The sequence below is a fragment of the Aethalodelphis obliquidens genome, unplaced genomic scaffold (assembly GCF_003676395.1).
Source record: "Aethalodelphis obliquidens isolate GAN/ISIS:26980383/991018 unplaced genomic scaffold, ASM367639v1 scaffold29, whole genome shotgun sequence".
In the NCBI taxonomy this organism is placed as follows: Eukaryota; Metazoa; Chordata; class Mammalia; order Artiodactyla; family Delphinidae; genus Aethalodelphis; species Aethalodelphis obliquidens.
The window spans coordinates 18,255,547-18,282,967 of record NW_020837973.1 but is presented as its reverse complement, the minus strand read 5'-3'; the positions used below and the strand labels follow the sequence as shown (position 1 = coordinate 18,282,967).

At 36.2% G+C, this 27,421-nt stretch overlaps 1 protein-coding gene across 2 annotated transcripts in view; it reads left to right on the top strand.

Annotated features, from left to right (window-relative positions):
* CDH12 (cadherin 12) overlaps positions 1-27,421 on the top strand; it is a 406,688-nt gene that overhangs the window by 103,062 nt on the left and 276,205 nt on the right. For both annotated transcript variants that reach the window (XM_027125363.1, XM_027125364.1), the window contains exon 2: positions 19,651-20,067. In XM_027125363.1, the coding sequence (XP_026981164.1) occupies positions 19,837-20,067 (231 nt within the window). In that variant the 5' untranslated portion in view covers positions 19,651-19,836. The remainder of the gene's footprint in view (positions 1-19,650; positions 20,068-27,421) is intronic.

Genomic DNA, 27,421 nt, shown 5'->3' with positions numbered 1-27,421 from the left:
CTCTATCTTTCATCCTTGAAAAGATGGTCCAAAACTCAAGGACAGTCAGTACCTCATTTCCAGAAGCATAAGAGGTGCATGGAGAATTGTCTCCTCCAAACTTAAGTATCATAAGTGTGAAGTATGAAAAATCAGCCCCTTGCAAAGTAGGCAGTATTTTCCCACACATTTAAATGAGGCTTGTTTTTGTCAAGTATTTGACTCAAAATATTCTGTTAATTGCTTGGTAACATTTATAAACTTTGCTCAAATTATACAGTTTAAAATCTAAAAATGATTATCTCCAAGGCAGTAATGTGTTTATACTTATAAAATTAATATAGTACCAGTGTATAAAACCTTCATTTTCTTAAGAGAGTTACTGAAAAAGCATTAATCAATGCTCTAATCCCTTCCAAGTATATTATGAGCCTAATGTGACATAAGACATATTATTAAAGAAGGCTTCTACAGCCTGTCATCATTTGTCATCTGTGTCATCACTCAGGATGACATTCTCCAGCAATAAAGTCACTACATCTCTAAGAGTTGGACTCTGGTCTTGAGTTACCCACATGATGAGTTCCTAGCTCCTTTGTTCTTTCTATCAGACCTCAGGTGTACAAAACTGAGTTGATCATATGCTTCAGGTCATGGCTCACTAGCACCATTGTTCAATGCAATGCCTCTTGTTCTTTGTATGATTTCTCTTCATCCCTCTTCCATGTCTCCATATGTATAGAAACAGTTATTCAAGAGTATGTTATCTGTGTCCTTCCAATCCCCTTTCCATACTTTTCTTTAAATAGTGTCATAAGAATATTGGTATCATATTGATTATGTATGATTCTTATATTGCAGACATGATTTTTGTTGAAAATATTTTTCTACTCCATGCTTTTTCACTCAGCATTGTGTTTTTGAGATCTAGCCATGTTGCTACATGTAAATCTAGTTCATTACTTCTGGTTGTTTTATAGTATCTCATCTTATGCCTGTAACACACTTTATATCCCTGCTGCTGTAGTGATGCACAGTTATGTGCCTACTTCCATTTGTTACCCACAAACAACATAGTGATAAAAATCTTCATGTGTATCTTCTTATGGACCCATGGGAAAAACAGGTCATGGTGTATAATAATTTACCAATTAAGGCCAGTACCCTTTACATTATCACTTGTTCCCTTTGTTTCATATCATCTTCTTGCTTATTATTATGAATTTCTTGTGAATTATTGTTATATATCAGGGTCTTTTTGGTATAATTTCCTTCATTTTACTAAAGTAATTAATCTTTACATTTATATATCACGCAGGATTGAGGCTCTTTATATTGAAGATGGACTAATGCCTATCGATTTACTCAAATTCTTAAGCCTCTAAAGTAGATCGATTTCAAAAAGAGTAGAAGTGTGGTGCTGCAGCATGACCTAGGGGCCAGCTCTGACATACTTCATGCACTTGGACATGCAGCAGAATGGGACTCAGCAGAATGAACAGCTGGGAGAAGATGAAGAAGCGGGGGTTACGCACAAGACCAAGTCCAGGGGGAATAAACAGGAGAAACCTCCCCTCCAAGTTGCCCCTCCTACCATCTAAGTGATGCCAGAGGGCTCACCTATGAAATCTTTAGTCTTCTAATTTCAGGATTTTATTTCTGTTAAGATGCATATAACCTCAATAGTGATGCTTCTTACACTATGTAGAATTGATGCCACTGTGTGATACACCTGGAAGAGCAGGAAAGAGATAGCTAGCCCTAACAAAAAATTATCTACTGGATAAATAATATTTTTTAGTGCAAACTGTGGGAGGGGCATTCTTTTCTGGAGCATGAAGAGCTCTAGGATTTTTTTCCAACTACAGTCAATGAAGTCGTGGAGCCCTTAGAATAGGCAGGCTGATCCCCACTGTGTCTCATGTCTTTGTCTGTAAAATATGGATGGTAAAAAGGTAGGCTTTTTGGTAAGCATTAAGTGATTAATAATATAAAGTTTTTGGAAGAGTGCCCAGAAGATAGTCAACCTCAACAAATATTCTCTCTTATACAACGTTGTTACATGTATTAGTTAATAAGAGATATTAGGATGATTGGTGTGTCTACTGGATAAAATGTAGCTGAATACCTCCCTCATTTTGTATGTCAAAATACATTCCAAGAGGGTCAAAGATTTACATTAAAAGGAAATGAGAGAACTAGATGAGAACATCAGAAAACAGACACGGTACCCAGGAATCTCAATGACAAGAATAACAAATTTATAAAGATGTTAAAAAAAAAAAAAAACAAAGAATAACAAATTTGACCACAAAAATTTGAAATTTCTACTGTCATAATATGCTGTGAACTAATCAAAACACATGTGCTAACCTAGAAATGATATTCACAATACATCTGACCAACACTACAATATATAGTACCATAAAAGCCCTAAAATTTAAATAACAACAAAAAAGGTGTGTTGTCCTGTGATGGGTTGAATTGTGTACCCCTCCACAAAAAATATATTGAAGTCCCTCACTACTTCAGAATGTGACCTTATTTGGAAATAGAGTCTTCATATAAGCAATTATGTTAAAATGAGGTCATTAAGGTTGACCTTCATCCAACATGGCTGGTGTACTTACAAAAAAAAAGTGGGGGGAGATGTGGACACAGAGATAGACACGTACAGAGGTAAGAGGATGTGAAGACAAAAGGAGAATGTCATCTGTAAGCCAAAGGTCTTCTGTTGTGACCAGAAGCTCGAAAAGCGGCATAGACTAGATTCTCCCTCACAATCCTCAGAAGGAGCCAACCCTGCTGACACCTTAATTTCAGATCTCTAGCCTCCAGAAATGTAAAACAAGTAAATTTCTGTTGGTTAAGACGCCCAGGTTGTGATAATTTGCTGTAGCAAACTAACATGTGTCCCATTAAAAAATGGACAGAAACAATAACAGTTAATTATAAACAAAAGCCAAGTGCCTTACAAATAATGGAAGATATGAGGCCTCTGTGTTTTGTCAGGTCAAATAAAAACTTTATATATTCTCCACCTTTTATTAGATTACTAATCAAAAATTTTGGAAATGAAGATTTTAGAGGATAAAGGGCTACAGGTTCTCACATACTTTGAATGGGAGTGCAAATCCATGTATTGACTTGCAATGTGTTCAGTTTGGCAATATTAGCCAATGTTCTAAATACACAGATTTCTGGACCTACCAGGAGAAAGGTCTGGTTGTAAAGACTTCCAAGATAAATTCTCCTTCCAGAACAGTCCTGGTAATAATAAAGCTAACTTTTAAGTTTCTTTTCTTCCTCCCTCCCTCCCTCCCTTCTTTCCTCATTTAATCTGACTCCAAATGAAGCAATATCGCTTTCCAAATACATACTTTGCAAAGACTGGATAACATCCCAAAATGACCATTCCCCACACTTACATCTAAAACCATTTAAAATGACGCTAATTTTTATATGATCGAATTCAAACATCCACAAAGAAACCGGCAATAGTTGTTTAATAGCTAAACTTTTAAAAAGCATTTTGATAATATATTTACGAAGATAAGAGATAAATATCTATTTTGTATGCTACACCTGGTGTAATATAGATGCTATATCTATTTACTTGCAAGGTTTCTAGAGCTCACTGATTAGCTTCTCAATATATAAAGCGGAGGTTTGCATTCACTTTTCTCATAATATTGCATTAGGAGTTCACCTCAAGTGCAGCCTCACCAGGGACTGTTTCTTTGTTTCATTTCAATGAATGCTACCCTTACAAATGCAATATTGATTTTTCTTCCAAACTGTAATGATGCGAAGTGCAATAGCTGGACAAATTTATGCTTATTGCCAAACACCTGATTTGACAAGCCGATGTACTTCCTTTACTTACATGGTACCATTATTTCATATACTGATGTTGCATTTGGCTAAACAATCAATCCAAAATAGTGTTATATTAAATAAATGTAAATGAGAAAAGGCAATACTATGTTATTTTACTTTTATATGTAACCTTCAATTCAGAATCAGTGACTTTGAAAGCCTAGAATTACCCAGATTTTTTAGCAGATTCATTAATCTGTAAAGCAATCTAATTTCTGGATTTTATTATTTAATAAGCAATAAACTATTTACTGTACAAAAAGTGATAAGGACTTTGCTGGCAGTAAAGACAGAATGCAATGCAATTTATGAAATTAAAGAAAAGCCCAGCACCTGTCCAAGTCAATATTCGTCTATGTGTTCTCACTAGAGAAGAAAGGTCAATTTATTTATCATTTGAAAAAATTTGTGTGGAAAGCAGCTGCATAGGTGCTATAGTCTACAACTGCCCCCCGCCACCATTATTTGGACTGTTAGCTGTAAGAATGAAAGCTACCTGTATCATCTCCTAAAGTTCAGTGTTTCTCACCTACTTTAAGAGCATGACAATTTTTAAGAGAAAGACAGGGTGAAAGAAAAATAAAGAATAATAAATGTTAAAAGAAAGATAGAAATGTTGTTAGATCTGCTTCCTTGAGACCAAGATATATCAAGATCCAAGATTAGAAGCTGTCACAGAATCATGGCTTTTGTATTTCTTTCTCTGTCACCCATCTGCCATCTCTAAGTGCTGAAAGTCAGAGCGGCAAGTGCTGAAATACTGTATCCATTAATCATGAGAGTAGTGAACATGTATAAGTCACACTGGGACAGGACTTCAGGGCCTCTAATGATGTAGGTCAGTGTAGATTAGTGTCTATTCCCCACTCTGGGATGTGGTGCGCTTCCTACTCTATGTTGAAGAATGTCTATCCTTGCAAAACAATCAAGGGACATTATTTGAAAGCTCATAGCTCAATTACAAAGAATAAATGTAGTTTAAGGATGGAGGAAGCTCCCTGGGCACTATAATGTCTTACTTAATATCCCTGTAGATTCCAGAGTTGTTTTTCTTTAAAACATTTCATGTATTTAAAAGAGAATCAAACAAACACAACAGTCTTATTGACATGAAAAGTCTGACACATATCCAGTTATAAGTAACTTTAAAGATACCTTTCCTCTTGAAAGGTGCTATGCAGAGTATTTTCAGGTATTAGGGATCAGCAAGCTGTGGACTTCTGGCCAAATTCTGCTCAATGTCTGATTTTGTAAATAGAGTCCTATTGGAACACACCTGCACCCATCTGGTTACATGTTGTTAATGACTTCTTTCAGGCTGCAAGATAGTGTTGAGTACTTATGACAGAGACCTTAAAACCCATAAAGCCTAAGATACTTCTTATCCGGTCCTTTACATAAAATATTTGCCAATCCCTAAAGTATACCATTAATAGAAATCTGTCTGCTACATGTATCCCAGTTTCCTCATCTATAGTTTATAGAATTATATCATTTGTATGGAGTTCTTTGGAATTAATAGTTTACTACTTCCTTTGATTTATGATATTAAAAATAAGCTCACTTTTTGACAATTTCTCTTCTATTTTATTTACTTTCATTTGTACTGTCTCCATTTGTATTTAATAATTCTTAGAAAAGTGGAAAATCTTTCTAGGCATGCTTGAAGGCATACTTAGACTTGAAGTCTAAGATAGATGGGGCTATTGTCCAAAGGAACACTGGGCACACTATACTTCTATATTCTAGAAAAATGTAAGAGTCAATTTTGCATTATAAGTTTTCTAATGAGATCCCGATATTAAGAAAGTTTAAGAAATCTGCAAACAGAAGAAAAATAAAAATAATGTTCTACAGGGCTTCCCTGGTGGCGCAGTGGTTGAGAGTCCGCCTGCCAATGCAGGGGACGTGGGTTCGTGCCCTGGTCTGGGAGGATCCCACATGGGCCCGTGGGCCATGGCCGCTGGGCCTGCGCATCCGGAGCCTGTGCTCAGCAGTGGAAGAGGCCGCAGCGGTGAGAGGCCCGCGTACCGCAAAAATAAGTAAATAAATAAATAAAAATAAAAAAATAATGTTCTACAGTCTTCCAAATCAATTATACATTTTCCATTATAACACACATAAACATATAACACATAGAATACATGATCAATGTTTTAAATATGGGAATAAAATATTCAGATAATTACATCAACATCATTTTTATTATCTTCCTAGTGAAAGCACCCTGTAGATAGGAAATTGTGTCAGTTTTGTTCGAGACAGGCTGCAGTGTTTAAAATTGTGCCTGGAAGATATTAGGTGCGGAAAAAATATTTGTATGCTGAAGAAATGAGCAAAAATCCAGGTGCCAATATAAGTAATTTTAATTTTATGTTTATGCTGTATTTTCAAATTGTTGTACAAAGAGAATATGTGATTTTCATAATTAAATATCAATAATTATATATTATAGCAAAATTAATGGTGTAATTTGGAAATAATACTCTATAGTAAATAAAGTTCACATGACACAGCCGGTACCTTGGTAAATAATGTGTATCCCTCAACTGGTTAAATAATTGAGTTATAAATAAAATATATTTAAATAAGTGAAATTATAGGGTGGCTCCCAAAAGAAGAAAAGCATTTCTGTCCTGTGGCATATGAAAATCAGGAGGACCATGACATACAGGGATATTTTAATAAATCAACCCTGTAATTTATAATTTATATATATATATATATATATATATATATGAGTGGGTTTTATAAATGAAAACATAATAATGTGGCATATAATAGATAAAGAAGCCATAGCAATATGGATAAGACTTTAAAGAGAGTTATGTAAGAGTTATGGAGACACATTTGACGCTTCGTAATGAGAGAAAGAAGAGTTATCTTTAAAGAGTTATGTTTAAAGAGTTAACTTTAACTTTGTAAGAGTTAAAGAAGAGCTGGAGGTAATTCTAAGGGGAAAAAGAAGTCTTGCAAGCTTTGTGCAATCTCAGTATTGTCTGGAATTAGAGAATGTGTGCTGCTTACTGTTTTTCTTTTCCTATAATAGCTCTTCTTCCTTTCCTTCTCCCACCCCACTATTTTTCTACTTGAAAAATTAAAATCCAATATCGATTCACAGACCTGAACATATCCCTCATTATCCCTCCAATAATATACAAGAAAAACCTCTCTAGTATTACATTTAAGGTTTAGAAATAAGAAAATCATTTTAAAAATTGGTTAGCGGGCTTCCCTGGTGGTACAGTGGTTGAGAGTCCGCCTGCCGATGCAGGGGACACGGGTTCGTGCCCCGGTCCAGGAAGATCCCACATGCCGCGGAAAGGCTGGGCCCGTGAGCCATGGCCACTGAACCTGCGCGTCTGGAGCCTGTGCTCCGCAACGGGAGCGGCCACAGCAGTGAGAGGCCCGCATACTGCAAAATAAATAAATAAATTAAATTAAATTAAAAATTGGTTAGTACATACAAGTACTTTTTTACTTGAGAAAGACAAAATATTTTCTTGGTGTTCAGAAATCCAATTGATAGCTTTGTAGCCTCAATTATTTTTGTGTCTTGAAATCTGTACTGATATGTAGCTGGGTCATCCTGATGCCTTCTTATGCCCATTAAAACCCTCCAAATTAACACCCAGCCCCCAAATCTCCTCCCTCTTCCCTTCCCCATCCCCCATGCTCACCTACTCCTACCCCATGGTGTCCTCTCCCTGTCATGATGGTCCTGTAGTCATTCCTTTCTTCCTTACATAATTCCTTTTAGAAATATAGTCTGTGCTAATCTTAGGCTCATTTTCTTCCTGGATTTAGTCCCTCTGGAATTCTGGTGAGTAAAACTCCTCACTCCATTAAGTATTGGTATTATTTAAATCTTTGTGGTTCTCCATAAAGAGTAACATGATATTTATTTTTGCAACCCAAGGGCTCTTTTGCTGACGGTGGTTCAGATTCCCGTGGGGAATCTGTAAAGGTGCTTTCAAGGCTTAGTCTAGCAAGTACGTCAAGGCATGGATTCAAACCCCTCTGTTACACAAGTTCAATGCCTCCAGTAATATTTGAAAGGAATGCACTTTCTTTGTGTGTTGGAAGAAAATCATACATTAACAGCATGTCTATTGATTCCCATTGAAGCATGAAGCAGCACTGATGAAACAAATGTGGGACTATCTCCAGCACAGATGATTTCTGTAAAAATTTAGAGGATGTACATGCTGCTTAGGCGGTCATGATGAAACCCTTAGGTACTAGCAGTGGTATATCAGTGGGCAGATTCTCAAATATGTGCCGTATGTGAGTATTGAGGTAGGCACTGATCACTATTATGTAAAATCTATTAGCACATGCATCGTGACCCTGCTTGATTCAGTTTATTTCAAGAAACAAAGACAATTTCAGGTGCCCTAACTACAGTCCAAAATCTTGAGTGTGAAGTCCACCATTTGGTCATGTGTGTGTGTGTGTGTGTGTGTGTGTGTGTGTTGGTAACAGTTTTATTGTGATATAATTTTCATACCATAGAATTCATACACTTTATGCAATTCAGTGTTTTATTGGTATATTCATATAACTGTGCATCACCACAATCTAATTTTAGATCACTAGTCACTTTTGTCCTACCTGGAAGAAATCCCAAACCCATTAGCAATTACTCCTCACACTTCACACCACGTACTAGCCCTGGGCAACCATTAATTTACCCTCTGTCTTTATATATTTGCCTAGTCTGAACATGTCATATAAATGAAATTCATACAATATGTGGTCTTTTGTGGCTAGCTTCTTTCTTTTAGCTCAGTGTTTTCAATGTTCATCAATGTTGTAGCATGTATTAATACTGTATTCCTTTTCAGTCCAAATAATATTCCATTGCATGGTGGTGTGTAAACGAGCCAAAGATAGACACTGTAAATTGACCCCCAGGGTGTGTATGTCTTCACTGCAGGTTGATACCTGTTAGCTCAGAAGCCCATGTTTACAATAGTTACTTTAAACCCTTTGGATTCTAAGTTCATCATCTAGGCCCCTTCAAAGGCTAATTTCTCTGACTGCTCATTTCCCAGTATGTGGGTCACACTTTCCTGTTTCTTTGCATGTCTTGTAAGTGTTGAAAACCAGACTTTATAAATAATATATTGTAACAGCAGTGATTATTGACCTCCAATCCTCTCCCCTGGAGGTCGTTCTTGCTGTTGTTTGCTTGGTCATTTATTTGTTTAGTGAATTGGGTGAATTTATTTGGAAACGTATACTACGTCTACAACGTGTGACCTCTGTTCAAGTTTGTTTTCTCTTGTTGATCTTTCAACCTGGCTACATATGGTATTGGTCCTGCATCAGCAGAAGCCACCTATTTGTCAGTGGCTGTGCTTAAGCCCCTTAGCTGGTCACATTTTTACCCTCTACCACTGGATATCTGTGTGACTTGTAGGCTGCTATTACTGAGTAATAAATTTGCATTTTTTGCTCCATGTTTAGTTGGGAACTGGTACTTAAAGATTTTATCTCTAATTACTTCTGAGAGGGCACAGTACTGAGGATACACACGTTCTTCATGACTGCAAGGGATGTGCATAATTTTTAAGTCTGGATTCCTAGGAGTTGCCCCGGAGTCAGAGAAGATTATTGCTCAGTGGGTGTTTGGTGTGAAGTTGTATTTAAGCTCCTTGTGCCAGTGAAACGACCCCTCCCCGCCGCCCCTGACCCATGTTGATGTTCTGGCTGCAGGCTGGGGAGTGCTTTCACATCTCTTTCATTCCCAGTTGTGATCTCTAGTGAGTGAGTACAGCTTAGCACATGTGCATAGCCTTCCCAATCCCTAGAGTTGACTGATCCCAAAGGGCTCTTCTTGGTTATCCTTTTCTTGGTTCTATTAAACTCCTGGCTGCTCTTCCATTCTGTTCGTATCATAGATTTACAAAAATCTTTAATTGCTCTGCACAAAGATCTCCACTGTTTCAACAGCACTCTTGGACAAGGAGTTCGCATTCTGTTAGAAATAAAGTGTGTCCTCTCAAACACAGCCCTGGAGCTCTTTATCCTTTTGACCTTCCTTTCTCTTGAGAAGAATACCTGAAGCTCTGCAACAGAGCTGGGAGCCAGGACCTGCTCTTCCTGTAGTGCCATCCTCATGCTATGAGTGGCCATTGGTGATGGTGGTGACACGAGGTAGCCACCACTGATCTTCTCAGTTTGCCCCTACAAATGCAGAAACTTTGCCCTACAAGTGAGCTAGGGTGGGCCCCTCTATTCTCAACCAGGTGTGCCTGGAGTAGAGCTTTCACTCTCTGAATGGAAGCTAGTGAGAAAGGAAGTCTTATTCTTTCCACCACACCTGCCTGAGACAGCATTTCTGAAACACAGGACTTGGGATGTGAAACACCACTGCCAGCCTTTTCCTCCCAAGATAAAACCCAAGCTTGAGATTAGGAGCTGGGTAAAGAGCCTCCAACTTCTTAGTTGCTCCTGTCCAAAGTAGAGAGCTTCTGTAGCATAGACCTGGGACATATAAATTTAATAATATCACCTAAGAAAGCAGGTCATGGCTCAATGTCACAGACTCGTTTGGTTCTTACCAAGATTTAGTAGACTTCCTCAAATGAATGTCTCTCCATTTGCTGTATATGCTTAAGACAACTTCCAGTGACTTTAAATGATTGTTTTTTATTTTTTCAATTGTATTTTCTATTTTTTAATCTTTATTAGAGTATAATTGCCTTACAATGTTGTGTTAGTTTCTGCTGTACAACAAAGTGAATCAGCTATATGCATACATATATCCCCATATCCCTTCCCTCTTGAGCCTCCCTCCCACCCTCCCTATCCCACCCCTCCAGGTCTTCACAAAGCACCAAGCTAATCTCCCTGTGCTATGCAGCAGCTTCCAACTAGCCATCCGTTTTACATTTGGTAGTATATATAAAATAATTTTCTTAGTAAAATTGCTGTTTTGCTCTGAAGAGTGTCTACTGAACCCCTCACTTTGCTATTCTGAAGTATTGCACCTACACGCTATTTAGTTTTGCGCTCAAAATGTACACATTATAATTTGCTCTTTTCCCTTCAGTACTGATTAGCCTCATAAAACTAGGAATTCAGGAAGACTACTCAGGGTTGTGATGAAATTTAACATCCTTCAGATAATCTTGGCTCTTTTGCTAGAACTGTGATTTAATCCAGTCTTACTCTAAGCTGATTTTCTAAGCAGCTCTCCATCAGTCCCTTGTGGCTGGCCTCCTGTAAGTTTTCCTCAATCTATCACAGCTAGAGCATTTTTCCCTTATTTTTTTTTTTGCTAGAGAATTTGAATGCAATATAAAAATCTAAACTATTTTCCAATGTAAGATATCCTTCTTCCAGGCATCGTGAAAGTGGTAATAAAAATGGAGATCCTGTGGCTTTCAGCTCTTGAATTACTATTAACTAAGATTTCCATCATTTACAAGGCAGTCTCTGAATAGAACTCTAAAGAAGTTCTTTTTCTCCCAATTTTGCCCCCTTACTCTGTGTAAATTTCTCCTGTGTCTGGTAGGAAGTAGCTTGTACAATTTTTTAGCCATTAGCCAAGCCTCCAGGTAATGAAATCTCAGCCGTTTTTATGATAAAATATTTAAAAGTCTCATTTATTTAATCATAATTTCTTAATTTACAAAAATGGTTTCAATATATTAAGAACTGGTTTTCTACTGAAGCTTTGTAAACAAAAATTTCTAGTGAATATTTGCATCAGGGTGTTGTTTTATGTGGTAAATAGGTATGGTCAAAATGCCTCAAAAATTGTAGTCTCATCCTTGAATATAATCACATTATGATTGAGTTACATTTCTGGTAATTTTTTCTTTATTTCCTAAGAATGAATAATTGCCTCTTTTTTCTATGTATTAATCATTATTTCATCAACACACTTTCCAACAAAGTGTGAATTTCTTCTCTGCCATTTAAAAACACGATGTAATTCATTCATTTTAATTCATTAATTTCTCCTCTTCGGTGTTATACCTCTTGGAATTCTCTTTAATCTGGACTGGTGCTCCCTGAGCCTATATACAGTTTTCTTCCTAAAATTCCTCTCTATTATTGTGCTGAAAATTCCCTTTGCCTTTCTTCTTGTTAAATATCCTTATTACTGAATCCCATGCTTTCCTCTTCTTTTTTTTTAAATAAACTTTATTTTTGAGCACATTTAAATTTACAGAAAAATTGAAACAATAGTACAGAGAATTCACATATATCCAGCACTTCTGAGATTATATCTTACATTAGCATGATACATTTGTTACAATTAAATAATAAATATTAACACATTATTATTAACTAAAGTCCATACTTTATTCAGATTTTCTTAGCTCTTACCTAAGGTCCTTTTTCTGTTCCAGCATCCCATCTGTTACATTTAGTTTTCACGTTTCCTTAGGTATCTCTTGGCTATGACAACTTTCCTTTTTTTTTTTTGTTTTTTGTTTTTTAAACAAGACGTGCCTTTATTTATTTATTTGGCCACATTGTGTGGCTTGCGGGATCTTAGTTTCCCAACCTGGGATTGAATCTGGGCCCCCTGAAGTGGAAGTTCAGAGTCCAAACCACTGGGCCACCAGGGAATTCCCAAGATTTTCCTTGTTTTTGATGACACTCAAAGTTTTCAAAAGTACTGCTCAGGCATTTTATAGAATGTCACTCAGTTGGGATTTGTCTAATGTATTTCTCATGAGTAGACTGTTGTTATTGATTTTGCAGAGGAACACCAAAGAAGTAAACTGCCTTTTTCAGAACATCACATCAAGGGTGCTCTAACAATGCAGTTAAAAATAACACCATGAATGTAAATGTGTACTCAAATCTGTCTTCCGAGAGAGGGAAGGAGAGAGATTGTGTTCCTTGTCATCCATACTGGAAAGATGTCCCATGTTGAGTTTCATTTTTTTTTCTCCCACAGATATTTTTTCTTAGCTTATTGACGATACCAGTATCATATCATTTACTGTGTGTGTGTGTGTATATATATATATATATATATATATACTATATATATATAGTAAAGAGCAGGGTCTGGATAAGTCAGAGAGCAAGGATTAATGAACTCCACAGATCAAGATCAGAGAGTAATTATCACCTTCAGACATCTTTATTTAACTTCTAAGAGACAATGGAAGTGGCTTTACCATCCATACTTCTCTACTTCTCAGTGTTAAGTTTGTAACATAGAAGAGTTGGGGTTAAGATTTTGCTGCACCAGAGAGAGTGTAAATTTTCCTTTTGGTTTGGGCTTACTAGGACCAAGAGAGGTGTGGTAGGGATATTTGCTCATCCCCAATGTATTCCAAAAACGAGAACCACTTGTAATAATTAACATACCTGTCAATCTAGTAAGACATCATCTAACAAAGATAGACCCTTTCAGTGTAATTTATATAAAGTAGACCCCTTTTCAAGAGCTATTCTTAAAAACAAACACACCCAAAATTAAATAAGTAACTACAGAAACCACAGCCTTCGGTATCTCTCAGTTCTAACGACACATTTAACGGAAAAGCTGTCACTGGGTATTTCACATCTAACTAACCCCTGCTTTGATATATGACCATTTTTTTAAATCTCCCTTCTGCTAAAAGCAATGTGTGGCTCCACAGACTCATCATTGGGTTTGGAAAGTCTTTGGAAAGCCAATTTGGCTCCACAAAATTTAGGAATAATAGACAAATGTAAAATTTTAAACACTGTGCCCGAACTCCAGTATATGGAGTAAAACGCATCTCTGGTGATGTCCTTTGTAACAAATATGTCTTCTTTAAAGTTCCCATGTTTCCATAGGGTGCTGACACCTCAGAACAAGTCTCTGTTCTTGATCTTGTAACAGCACCATTGGTGCTGGGGCAAGTGTACCCAGGTTGATGGCTCCTCATAATTTTTCCTTGTAATTTTGGCTATATTCCATGCCTGAGGGAGTTGTTTCTCTTTTACTTAAGAACCAGAGTCCTTCAATCTCCTTGCATTACTTTTGTTGTGATATAACACTTTAAAAGCTCCCCGGCTGACAACGTGGCTGGAGGCTGGAATCTGCTGGCAGCTGCATTATGCACTGAAAATAATATCTGTTCCTCTGTTCACTGAAGCACCACAGTTTTATAGAGTGTTGGAATGGATTTTAGGATCCTAATGCAATAACATGAGTTAGGAAATGCATGTGTATACATGTTCTAATTGAGTGATGAGATTAACATATATTTTATTTCTTCTTGTATTTAGCTCTACAGACATAAGAATATTGTTGATGGTGTCCCCACAATTCAAATGTTACTTGACAGACAGTTACTTAGCGTAAAACTATGCTATGACGTTATTAGACATTATTCCTCAGATCTGTCTTGTTCCAAAGCCTATCTTTTCATTTATTTCTTTTATTATGATTTTTTAAAACTATACCAAGCCTGGAAGTGACCCCCAAATTCAGAGTCATCACTTAGATCCCACAGGCTGCCCTCTCATCTGACAGACCCCAGCACAGCACCCGCAGTTCAGTCTAACTGGGAAGAGGCTGGACAGCTGGAAAGTGCCTTACCTTCTCTGTGCTTTGGGTCACCCGGCCTGTCTAGCGCCTTGCTGGGTGGATTAGCTGGGCTGTTGTGCCGTTTCTGAGTTTTCAGCCACCATCCAGTCCTGTTAGCACACTGGCCATGTCTATTACAGCTTTTTTTTCTTTTCTTCTGTCTCTGCCTAGAATTATGTGTCTCTTTTTACATCCTGGTGGGTGAGGGCTGGGGGTCCTGAACCTCCTGACTTCAAAGGAACTATATTGACCTAATTGCTTCAAATCTTCTAATTTCACAGAAGATCTAAATGAGTCTAAGAAACTTTATGCTGCCCAATATTGAAGTAACTACTTTGCTTTGGAAACAGAATTTTGAACTCAGGTCTTCAAGCTCATATTCATTGTCTTGCTAGGATTTGAAACCCTTGATGTTCTCATCTATTATGCATTCGTTCATTCAGGGATAGTGGAGAACAGAATCCAAGGGGATGGGCTCTTGAGTCAGAGTGCCCAGATTCAAACCTGCCTGCTATGCACTCCTCTGTGGACAATGGTCAAGTCATTTAACTTCTCTATTCCTCCATTCTATCTGTCAAATGGGTATAATAACACCTTCACAGAGCAATTGTACTGGTACAGAACACACAACATTATATGGAACATAGTGAGTTTTCAGTAAAAGTTGGCTATTATCATTCGATGACCGATTCCCTCAAACTTAACAAATGCTTTTTTGGTACTTACAATACACTGTTATAGATGCCAGGAACAGCACAGCTGAGAAAAGCTGGCAAAAGAGACATCATTGATACTCTTTTAGCCCCTGTTCACTCTACTCAGAAAAGTGGAACAAATAATCATACAAATAAACCTGTAATATAAATTATTACTATTGTTAATAATATTATTTATCAGTAAAGTGTTTGAGAGAAGGGGAGAATGGCAAGGGTCTAGTGTGGTGTAGAGGTAGATCATGCAGGCCCTATTAAGTTCATGAATATCATCATAAAAATCCTGGCTTTTAAGATCTACTGTCTTAGCAACTTCCAGATATACAATACAGTGTTAACTACAGTCATCGTGCTGTGTGTTACATCCTCAGCATACAGTGAGAAGGCTTTACATTTTTGTTTTTTGATTTTTTTTTGTTTTTTGGGTTTTTTTTTTTTTTTTTGCGGTACGCGGGCCTCTCACTGTTGTGGCCTCTCCCGTTGCGGAGCAACAGGCTCTGGACGCGCAGGCTCAGCGGCCATGGCTCACAGGCCCAGCCGCTCCGTGGCATGTGGGATCTTTCTGGACCGGGGCACGAACCCGTGTCCCCTGCATCGGCAGGCGGACTCTCAACCACTGCGCCACCAGGGAAGCCCGGCTTTACATTTTTAATTATAGATCTTTCTACTACAGTGTGGTATGTGAGTTCCTAAAAAGCTTTGCCTTCTGCAGAATTCATACTAAAACAGCAGCATTCATGGCAAAGAATAAGATTAAGTGCATATCTTCAGAACCTATGAGGTCACCCCTGGCCATCACCATCCTAATGAAAATATCAGCTAAATAAACTACTCATACATAAATATTCCTGTAAATATAAAAACATATTTTAACAAAAAAGAAGAAAGTAATTTGACGGCAGGGATACGGGACACAGCAGGCTAAGTAGAATATGTGTCCAGAGAGAACCAAAGGAAAGAACAAGAAGTGGTCATGAAGCGAGGGAAATGGGGGGCTCTTCTGCCTCACTGTACCCTTCTGTGGCTCCTTTTCACTTCAGCCTTATGACAATGTTTTGCATTTAGGGGCTGTTTTTGGTGATGTGAATTTTTACAGTGCTGGGGAATTAGCTTATGAAAAAACATACTTTCTATGTTACTTTTACATTCTTCTTCACATCACAAACACCCATTCTAAGGTGACAAAAGGGGGATGATGTGGGCCAACTAGAATTTCTGAAAGATTCCTCTAAAAGGAGATCAAAACTCAGATTTCAGACACCTCCACTTCCAAGGGGAAAGGGTATCTGGACTCATAGTGATGGTACTGATGATGAATATAGCCAGCTGGACAATATCAAAAATCTCTAATATAAAATAAAAAGACACTGTTTAAAGAAATAACTTTAGGTATCAATGCTCACTAAAATCTGAATTTTTATAACTCATGCCCCCAAAAAATGGAGGAGAAAAAAATCAATGGAACAGAAAGGCAAAAATACAACCTAATTATATATAATAGACTAGGTTTGGGAAGTTAGAGTTCCTGACATTCATTTTTTCTACTCATGTTTATCTCCCCATCTGTTCTGTATATATGCCTGGCGTAGGATTGACATGAGCAGGGGAAGAAACATGGACAAGGTGGAAAATACAAGAAATTAAAACATTTTAGTTTTTGGTGTTAGTAATTTAAACTTGAAAACAGATGAGGAAAACGTGCATTATTTTTACACAGGTTTATTGCATAGATTTGCAAATATCCTCGGACATCGCAAATATATTGTCACACAAACATGACACAGTTTGTGCTAGATATTCGAATTTTGAATGTTAAGAATACATTACTTAAGTAGAAATTGCAGGTGGGATTTAAACTCTATTGTTTAAATCAGTTCTATTCAGTAGAAAATAATGCAAATCACAAATGCAAGCTGCATCTATAATTGTAATTTTTTAGTAAACATTAAAAATTAAAAAGAAATAGGTCACATTAAATAGTTTATATTTATTTAACTTCTATATCCAAAATATCACCAGGTCAACAACTAATAAATATAGAAACAATAGTGGGATTTTACATTATTTTTTTTTTGTACTAGTTTTTTGAAATGTATCTAATTGAAAAGTAGAGCACATCTCAACATCAACTTGCGAGATTTCAACTAGACAGCCACATATGGCTAGTGGTTAGCATATTGCACAATATAGATCTAAGTTAACTTTTTATGAACATTATTTTGCCAGAATGAAAAGATGCAATAAAATATATAGTGTTTATGTTTTTGTTAGTAGCTAACAGGTGCACCCCTTCAGGCCAGAAAAAAATACATATCCTGCTTTATTTCTCCTTTTGGGAGTGTCCTTGTAGGATGCTCTCAAGTATAAATTTTAACCCTCCCCATCTCATATCTTAACTCAAGCATAGTGAATTGCTCTCACGTTAAATGTTTAAATTTGAATATTTGCAAAGAATGCATTATACTTTTTATTATATTGTATGTAACTGAATAATCATTAAACCAAATTGCAAATGACAGGTTGACAAAATGCCCTGTTTTATAGGTGTGTGATTGAATATGTATTGTTTTACTTCTCTTGTTTTGGAAGCGCTGTACATAATTTCTGGCCTCCAACATTTTTGGACCTTGGAAACTTCCCAGGCTGTGGGCAATGGGCCCCTAGTGCCAAATGCATGAAAGTTCCCTGGCTGGAACCACATTTTCCCCATGCTGCTTACAGAACATAGATCTGCTCTTACCTTTAGGTCTCACTGCAGTTGGCACCTATAACAGGCTTTTGCTAACTTAAGTTTTGGTCACTTAAGTTTTGCCATCAGGATATTCTGTTTGCTATCTTTTTTTTTTTTTTTTTTTTACAGCACTGGTACATTTGCCCTCATTTCTTTATATGACTATTTATTTTCCATTTCTGATTTAAGAGAGGGAAGGATTGTGTCTGTTATCTTATCTACTGTTTAATAAAGGTCCTAGTACCTTGTAAACACCCAAACCTTAGATAAGCGAATGAAGAAAAGTGTTTGTTGTAAGGGGATGTTCAAAGCTTATTTTACCTAAATGCAGGGCAGAGGTTGTCCATCTGATAGGGACCCAAGGTTGCTCTGAGCTGCATACCACCTACAAAATAATTCCTTTTTATCCAGTGTTTCTAGTATGCCAAGGCTAGAGAAACTTTTTTTAAACTTAAAGCTTATAATAAAGACTTATAAAACAATCTGAGATTTTCTCAATAACTTACATCTTAGTAAGATCATTTATGTTTAGTAATTTATGTTATTCTTTCTTTCATGGTCCTATCTACCTATTCTCTAACTTCAGAGAATTTTTTTGCTTTTTTAAAACTGCTTTGTTTTTTCCTTATTCTCTAAATCTCTGGTTCTCAATCTTGGCCTATTTTGCTCCTCCCAGGGAATATTTATCTGGCAATGTCTGGAGACATTTTTTGGTTGTCAAAACTGACTGTGAGAGAGGATGCTACTGTCATCTATCGAGTAAAGGAAAGGGAGTGCTGCTAGAAATCATAAAACGCACATGCTGGCTCCCCAGCAACAAAGAGTTATCCATCCCAAAAGGTCAATTGTGCCGTTTGTGAAATCCTACTTTCAGTTCACTTTAAAAATAGTGATCCTGGAAAAGAACTCTAATACAAAAAATACGTGCACCCCAATGTTCATAGCAGCACTATTTACAATAGCCAAGACATGGAAACAACTTAAGTGTCCATTGACAGATGAATGGTTAAAGAAGATGTGGTATATATAGACAATGGAACATTACTCAGCCATGAAAAAAGAATGAAATAATGCCATTTGCAGCACTAATGCCATTTGGATGGACCTAAAGATTATCATACTAAGTCGACCTAAAGATTATCATACTAAGTCAGACAGAGAAAAACAAATACATGATATCCCTCATATGTGGAATATAAAAAAAGTGATACAAATGAACTTATTTACAAAACAGAAATAGACTCACAGACATAGAAAACAAACATGGTTACCAAAGGGGAAAGGCGGGGATGAATTGGGAATTCAGGACTAAAAGATATACACTACTATATATAAAATAAATAAACAACAAGGACCTACTGTATAGCACAGGGAATTATTTTCAATATCTTGTAATAAACTATAATGGAAAAAATCTAAAAAAGAATATATATATATATATATATATATATATATATATATCTGAATTACTTTGCTGTACACTTGAAATAATGTAAATCAACTATACTTCAATTACAAAAACAGTGATCCCTGTTTTATTCTTAATATGATTATTAAATTAAAAAAATGATTGCTTCTATTTATGATATACCTGTTGCTTTATTGTAACTCATACTTTTCAAGTCTGTAAAACAAACTCAGATGTTTTATCCAAGTTAACAGGTTAAAGAGCAGTGACCATTTACCAATATAATTCTTTTAAAGACTTTCCTCTCTGTTTCTTTAAATGTTGGCAGATATAATGAAAGTTTTGATGACTATCATCATGTAATTCTATCAATTTAATGTATCTTTGTTAATCTGTTTTATAGGTCCCTTTAGATGGAATATAATATAGCAGAAGCCTTTTCATCAAAAGGATTGATGCCTGCATTATCATTTCTGCAATAAAAGAGAGAGCTAAGTGGTAGAGGCCACAGACACCTCAAACCTGGATTCCACAATACTGCATTAAGTGCTGGAGTTTTTATTACTCTGCTGTAGGAAAGCTTTTGCCAATGCTTACAAGGAACTGTTTATCCCTGCTGCTCTGGGTCCTGTTTGATGGAGGTCTCCTAACACCACTTCAACCTCAGCCACAGCAGACTTTAGCCACAGAACCAAGAGAGAATGTTATCCACCTGCCAGGGTGGCGATCACATTTCCAACGAGTTAAACGTGGCTGGGTATGGAATCAATTTTTTGTGCTGGAGGAATACATGGGCTCCGAGCCTCAGTATGTGGGAAAGGTAATGGCGTGTTTCTTTTGACAACAACTTGATGGCAAGGGGGCTTATGCATTGTGTATTGTGTATGGATGTTTTGCACAGGAGTTGAACAAACCAGTGAGTAGAACACTGGAATTGAAATCTGAGTGAACTGGTTTCTCTTCCTGACTCAATGGCCCGGGTAAGCTTTGGAATATCATTTAATCCCTCTTTGCTTCCATTCTCCCTGGTTATTTTAATGAAGTTAATATATAATCTGTTCCTATTTTTGGCATTATTTGCCAAAGACATGAAGTTAATATGTGTAGATGAAATTAAAACTGTTACTATAACGCATTATTGGTCATAGCCATTCTGGAATTGTTTACCAATGAGAGACAGGAAAAATCAGCAGGTATAAATAGTCTACATTTTTGTTGATATCTTTGAATGACCAGAATGTCTCCCTTTCCCTCCCTCTTGGAAAACATGATATACCATTTAGGTTGTGGTTCTGGAGTATAGATGGTCTCAGACTTACAATGGTTTGATTTAGGATTTTTTAACTTTACAATGTCGTGAAAACAGTATGCATTCTGTACTCGCATAACCATTCTGTTTTTCACTTTTAGTACAATATTCAATAAACTACATGAGATAGTCAACACTTGATTATAAAATAGGCTCTGTGCTAGATGATTTTTTCCGAGTGTAGGTTAATATAAGTGTTCTGAGAATGTTTAAGTCTGTCTAGGCTAAGTAATGATAATCAGTAGAATAGGTGTATTAAATGCATTTCGACTTACAATATTTTCAGTTTACAATGAGTTTATTGGGATGTAACCCCATTGTAAGTTGAGGAAGCTCTATATTTGATTTGGCTTGCTTATACTTTATAAATAATTCCATTATTTTAGGCTTTACAAGCTATTTATGAAGCTATTTATGGCCAAAGTAATAAATGCTGGAACCCAGATATGTACACATAAATCTCAACACAATACACAAATTTTAATCTTATTGTAATTTTAAAGAAATTAAAATTTTTTCACAAAATAGTTGATGGCAACTATCTGTTTCAGCACATTTGTGTTTCACTGCTATTTTTCTTACATAAAATTTTTGACTCATGTCTATAATAGATAGACCGTATCAATGATACCAGAATATTTTCCAGAAAAATAAATATTTTATGTATTTTCATATTTCCATTTTTTAATTTTCTAAAAGATTTTTCTCTGGTTTTAATAAAAATATTTATGTTTGAAGAGAGTTTAAAATAAATCCAAAGACAGAAATGGAAAACCATAGTAGAAGGAGTATTAGGAAGCTGATATAGAAGATTATGTCTCTGGAATATTAAAGTCCCTAGAGATTTCAGAAAACCTAAACTAATGAGAAACATGATGAGTCTTATGATTCTAATACTGGCTCAAAGGAAGCAAATCTATTCAAGATCTAAATTCTTTGCCCTATGATTTTAGAATTTACCTTTTGGAAATTTATTTTTAAAATATTGAATAATACAGTGGGGAAGGTCTTCAGATAGAACCTTGCTGAAAATGAACATGTAGCCAGGGTTGCCCTAGTGTTACCAAACACAAGTTTATGTGCCCGATGCACCGTGAGTCCAAACAAACCAAAACATCAAAGTTTGGAGCAGAGAAATGTTTATTGCAGGGCGATACAAGTAGATGGGTGGCTCCTGCCCCCAAAACCCTGAGCTCCCTGAAGGCTTTCAGCAAAGCACTTTTAAGGCAAGGTGAGGGAGGGGTGTGGTTAGTTGTTGCAAACTTCTTGGTGTCAGAATCCTTTGTTCTTGCAGCTGTCCACATAGGTCAGGTCAGGATGTTCCTGTAAACCTCCAACAAGACAAAAGTTATTCTCTGTTCTGCAACTTTTTATCTCTACATGAATGGACTCTTAAAGGTCAGAGTCTTGAGAATAGGTTATCCTGTATATTTCAAGCAATAGGCAACATTCTTTTACAAAAGGTGCAGAGCCAGCATGACTAAGCATAGGCAACAGAGTACAAAGGTAAAAGAAACAGATCTAATATGGAGTCAGATTTGTTCTTCCCTATTACACTACTGTGTATGGGCCCTGAGCAAATTTATTTTCTGTGGGGTACCTATCTATACATAAAATTTGAGTCACATCAAATCAGTCCTTGAGTACCATTCTGGCAGTCCAATTTTTAGTGATCTTGCAAAAAATATACAATGCCGTTTAGCAGGAGTAATATCCTTGACAGGCCATCTACTAGGAATCAGGGCCTGGTCTTGTGGGCCTGGGACAACTCCATAGGTGGTAGTCCTGAGGTCCATATGGTATCTGGTGAACCCCAAAATTGAGCAGAAAGTCAGAGAGACCCTTAAAGGAGAGAAATGTCTACTGAGGCCCAAGCAATTCTAATCCATCCCAGGGCACCCCACTCAGATGGCATTGCTCCACAAATAGCCCTCGGCACAAGATGGGCCTTAGCAACTTTTGAGGAAAGCACTCCCAAGCATGGATGTCCCCTGATGTTACCATACATAGTTTCTGCTTGTATGATTCCTCTATGTGATCACAGAATATAAAAAATCACTAACCTTTTCTATGGTGAGATAATTTCCTGTTGTCCTGGTGCACTCATTTCTTGTGAGTTAATTTTGCATAAGGATTGAGTTTTCAAATCCAAGACAAATGAAGAGGTAGCATAGCTCTAGAACTCTGCCTCCTGGGTGTCAGTTATATCAACTTGCTTGTGATGGAAGCTGGACATCGCATTGAGGTTCTGGGCAAATGTCTGCTGAGAAGCCATTCTCTGGTTTTGACTAAAGCAGATCCATAGCCTTTGCTTGCCAGAATTTGAGGTGAGAATTTAAATTTTGTTTAAAATTTAATGAAATTGACTTTTAATCTATCCTAGCTAGTGTAGTATTTCACATCCCAATGGACATGATTAAAAGGATCTAGGAGCTGCTTATGCAAGCTTTGTTTGATAGCCTTGAATTCTATTTTTATAATTACTATGATAGTATGGAATTCACCCAAATCATTTAAGAGATGAATTAGTATTTATAAATAGATTAAAAAGGTCTAAGATCTAGCCTATTATGAAATTAAAATATTATTTTCATAGACACATGGTTCCCCATTTGTAAAGTATAATGAAAACCCATGGTTCTCAGGTAATGTATGTTTCTAATGCAAATGAAACAACAGTTGCCAAGATTTCCTTTCCACATGGAAACTAATTAAAGTTTAATTAACTCTGTCTTGATGATTGTAGTTGTGGGAATAGTGATATGATAACATTGGGACCAATTCAAGCATTATATATATGTGTGTAAACATATAAATATATTTGTGCTCCTGCTTTTTTCTGGAAAGGCTCTGAGACAGTTCATAGTAAAGCAAGGTACTATAAATAATATGGAACTCTGCGTCAAGGGAGTGCACAAGTGTCAAGAACAATGGTCAACTGAACTATTCTAAGTGAGCTTCAAATTTAATGTATGTTTCTTTTCAGCAAGAACATACATGGAAAGTATTAATTTGTAGAGTTCCCATTATTGGAAACTTCACTTATTGAGAGAAAAAAGCAATTTCCCTACCTTCAAATGTAAAAGAATTTCTTCCGGTAGAAATTAAAGGGGGGTGGTTGAGTGGCTTAATAGATATTAGCCTCAACACTGTTATATTTAATATTTAAAAGGAGCAGGTGTTATTGTTGACATCCTTTCAAGAAAGACCAAACCTTGGTGTTGCTTATAATGAATATTATTTTATATACAAATACATCCCAAGTGTGTCAAGAGGCAAAATCAATGCTTTTCTCAAATAGACATTTTGGATTTACTACAACACTTGGACACGTGTAAGCTGCCATATTGCAGAGCAACACAGAAATTAATTTGATCAGCAAACATTTTAAATTCATTTATTACCTGTTGCTCAAAGTCACCTCAAAAAATTATTATTAAAGACACACACACGTGCACATTTGCTTACACACACATACACACACACACACACACATGCACAGTAAGTTGCTTATACCAACAAATATAACTGGGTGCCTTTGTCTGTATAGTACTAAATTATGTCATAGCCTCAAAGCTATGTATCAAGAAAGTGCTACCCATCTCACCTTCAAATAATAATTTAGAAAATTGAGTTGTCACTTCAGATGATCTTTGTTAGCAGCAATTCTTAAGTTGAAAGTGTTTAAAATGGCAGAAAGATTAAGAATTGAAGCATATCTAAACCTTAATTTCAGAGGCATTTCTTTATTTAACATTTTTTGTTGAGAATGCATTACAATTTCAGAAAGCATTAAGCCTTGTGGGGATAAATTTAAGTATGAATGTCTTTAGATTGCAATTATAACAGGTAAGCTTTATTGAGCATCTTAAGGCAGGATTTTAAACCCTTTACTTACCAAAATTTATGTAGTCTTCACAAGAGCACTAGGAGGAAGATTATTAGTAGCCCCATTTTACACATCAGAAAAGTGAGGCACAGAAAGTTAAATAACTTCCCATGGCCCAACACCCAATAAATACTGAAACTGGGATTTTAAGCCAGGTAGAGCGGGATAATTTAGTTTCATTGTACCAGAAGGTATCACGATTTATTGTCATATAAGCATCTTAGGAGTGAACAATAATTTTAATACAACAATTAGTTTTAATACTGTGACAAAGACCCTATGAGGAGCTGTGGAGACAAAGGAAGGTCTATGACTATGCCTAGAAGATGGAGGAATTCAAGGAAGGCTTCACAGATGATGAAGCACCTGAGATGAGTCTCAAAGGATGACTTTATTTTTTCAGAAGAGATAGTCTGAGGAAAAGTTTTTATAAGCACTGAGGCTTGAAAGTGCTAGGTGAGGCTCGATAACCGTATTTCAATATAGTCAGAGAGTGTGAAACCAACATTTCAGAGTAGGTAAATAGAGAAAGTGCAGAGGCTCAAGTCTGGTACCAAGATCAGTAATATCTGTTCTTTTAATTTTTTTTAATTGAGATATAATTGACATAGAATAGCAGTTTCAGGTGTACAATATAATGATTCGACATTTGTATACGTTGTTAGATGGTCACCCCAATAAGTCTAGTTAACATCTATCACCACACAGTTACAATTTTTTTTTCTTGTGATGAGGACTTTTAAGATTTACTCTCTTATCAACCTTCAAATATGAATATGGTATTATTAAGTGTAGTCACCATGCTGTACATTACAGTATTATTTGTTCTTAAAGGCATCAGGATCCATAGTATCTTGGATGAGGATTCTCATGGACAGAATTACAGTTCTAGAATGATTACTCAGAGATCCATTTGAAGGACTTGGAGACAGAAAAACAGACATGGAGATGAGGAGCATATGAAGGGGAAGGTCACAGTAGGATTGTCTCGAAAGTAATAAAGGAAACGGGATATTAGAGTTGGACATTTGAAAGGTAGACAATAGAAGATTTCCAGATCCATTGGTCAAGAGAATATAAAGGATGAGACAAATAATTAGTGGATAATCATATGTAAAGAATGAGAGGGAGAAGGGGAAAAAATGATGCAGATTCCTGGCTTCTGTTTTGCTGGTATACTGTATAGATTTGGTTTTAGAGTAAGAAATAAAAGGATCACTGCTAATCATTATATATCCAGAGTTGCTTAGAAGTATCCAGGTGAAGTATCTCATAGATATTTAGACACATTAATCTAGAGTTCATAAAAGATCCTATGGTAGAGATACAGGATCAGGAGTAATTGGTATACAGATGGTGGTCAAAATCACATAAGTGGGTAACAAGCTAGGAAAAATTACAGAGAAGATATGAGAACCCTGATTTTTAACTGAAAAGCAGATGAAGAATAGATAGATCTAATTAATAAGAAGTAAAAGACAAACATGTAAGAGTGTTATGGAAAGTAAAATAAAGTTTTAAGAATAAGAAATGACAAATAATGTCAAGCTCCACAGGTCAAGTTAAACAATGGCTGGAACACCTCTACTGATTTTGTCATTTAGTGAGCCAGAGGTAAACTTACTCAAAGTGATTTTAATCGTTTTCTCTAGGGTTTGAAGAAAGGAGAAAGGTATGGGTACAGCCTGTAGATGACATTTCAAAAGTGTAGGTGAAATTGATTGGTGTATGCTGGTTTGATCTGATAGGGATTCTATTAATATTTTCCAGAGAAACAAAACCAATAGGATGTATATAAATGACTTAAGGGAAATGACTTTTTAAAATATTTTCTTGTGGTAGAACTAATCAGCAATGTGTGATTCTCCTCACCAGCAAGAAGCCCTAAGAAAGGAGGAGAAGGTGTAGGTCACTGCATCAATTCATTATTGAAGTTTTTTTGGGGAGTCATTGTGATGGAATAGACAGAAGAGTACTAAAAAAGAAGTCCAAGAGAAATCAGGATGGAACTACAAACACTAAGGTTCCAAAGAGACATACCAATAAAAAGATATGCTTTTTTTTGTATACACGCGCACCTCGGTGATATTTCAGCTTCAGTTTAAGTCCACAGGGATAAAGGAAACATTGCAATCAAGTGAGTCACACACAATTTTTGGTTTCCCAGAGCATATAAAAGTTTGCACTGTACGTAGTCTATTAAGTGTGCAATAGAATTATGTCTGAAACAACAATGTGCATACCTTAATTTAAAAAAAAAACTTTATTGCTAAAAGATGCTAGCTAACCGTCATCTTAGCCTTCAGCAAGTCATAGTAGTAACATCAAAGATCACTGATCATATCACCATAAAAATATAATAATAACAAAGAAGTTTGAAATATTGGGAGAATTACCAAAATGTGACCCAGTGGCAGGAAGTGAGCAAATGTGGTTGGAAAATTGGCGCCAATGGACTTGCTGGACACAGAGTTGCCAAAAAACTTCAGTCTGTAGAAAGTGTAATATCTGAGAAGCACCATAATGTGAAATGCAATAAAACAAGGTATGCCTGCAAGTGTGTGTATGTGTGTATTCACATGTATGTGCGTGTGTGTGTATATATATACACAAAAGTCAAGGCAGTAGCAATAGAATTTCATTTTTTAAATAAGTATATGTAGAATTTGTTTTGGATTAGTAAAAAAAAACAGAATAAGAAAGAAAGAAAAATAGAGATAGTAAAATAGCATATTAAAATGGCTACAACTGCACTGCAAAATTATTTGCCTATCTGGAAATTCTAAATTAACACAATATTGAGGTGATATTTTGACTCATGTACATAACTCTTTGCATCCAATAAAAATGCAGGTTATATCATAAACTTATACCAACACATAAGTTATTTTCATGGCTCAACATCTTTCTTTCTTTCTCTCTCCCTTTTTCCCTTCTCCCTCCCCCTTCCATTCTTTCTTTCTTCCTTCCTTTCTT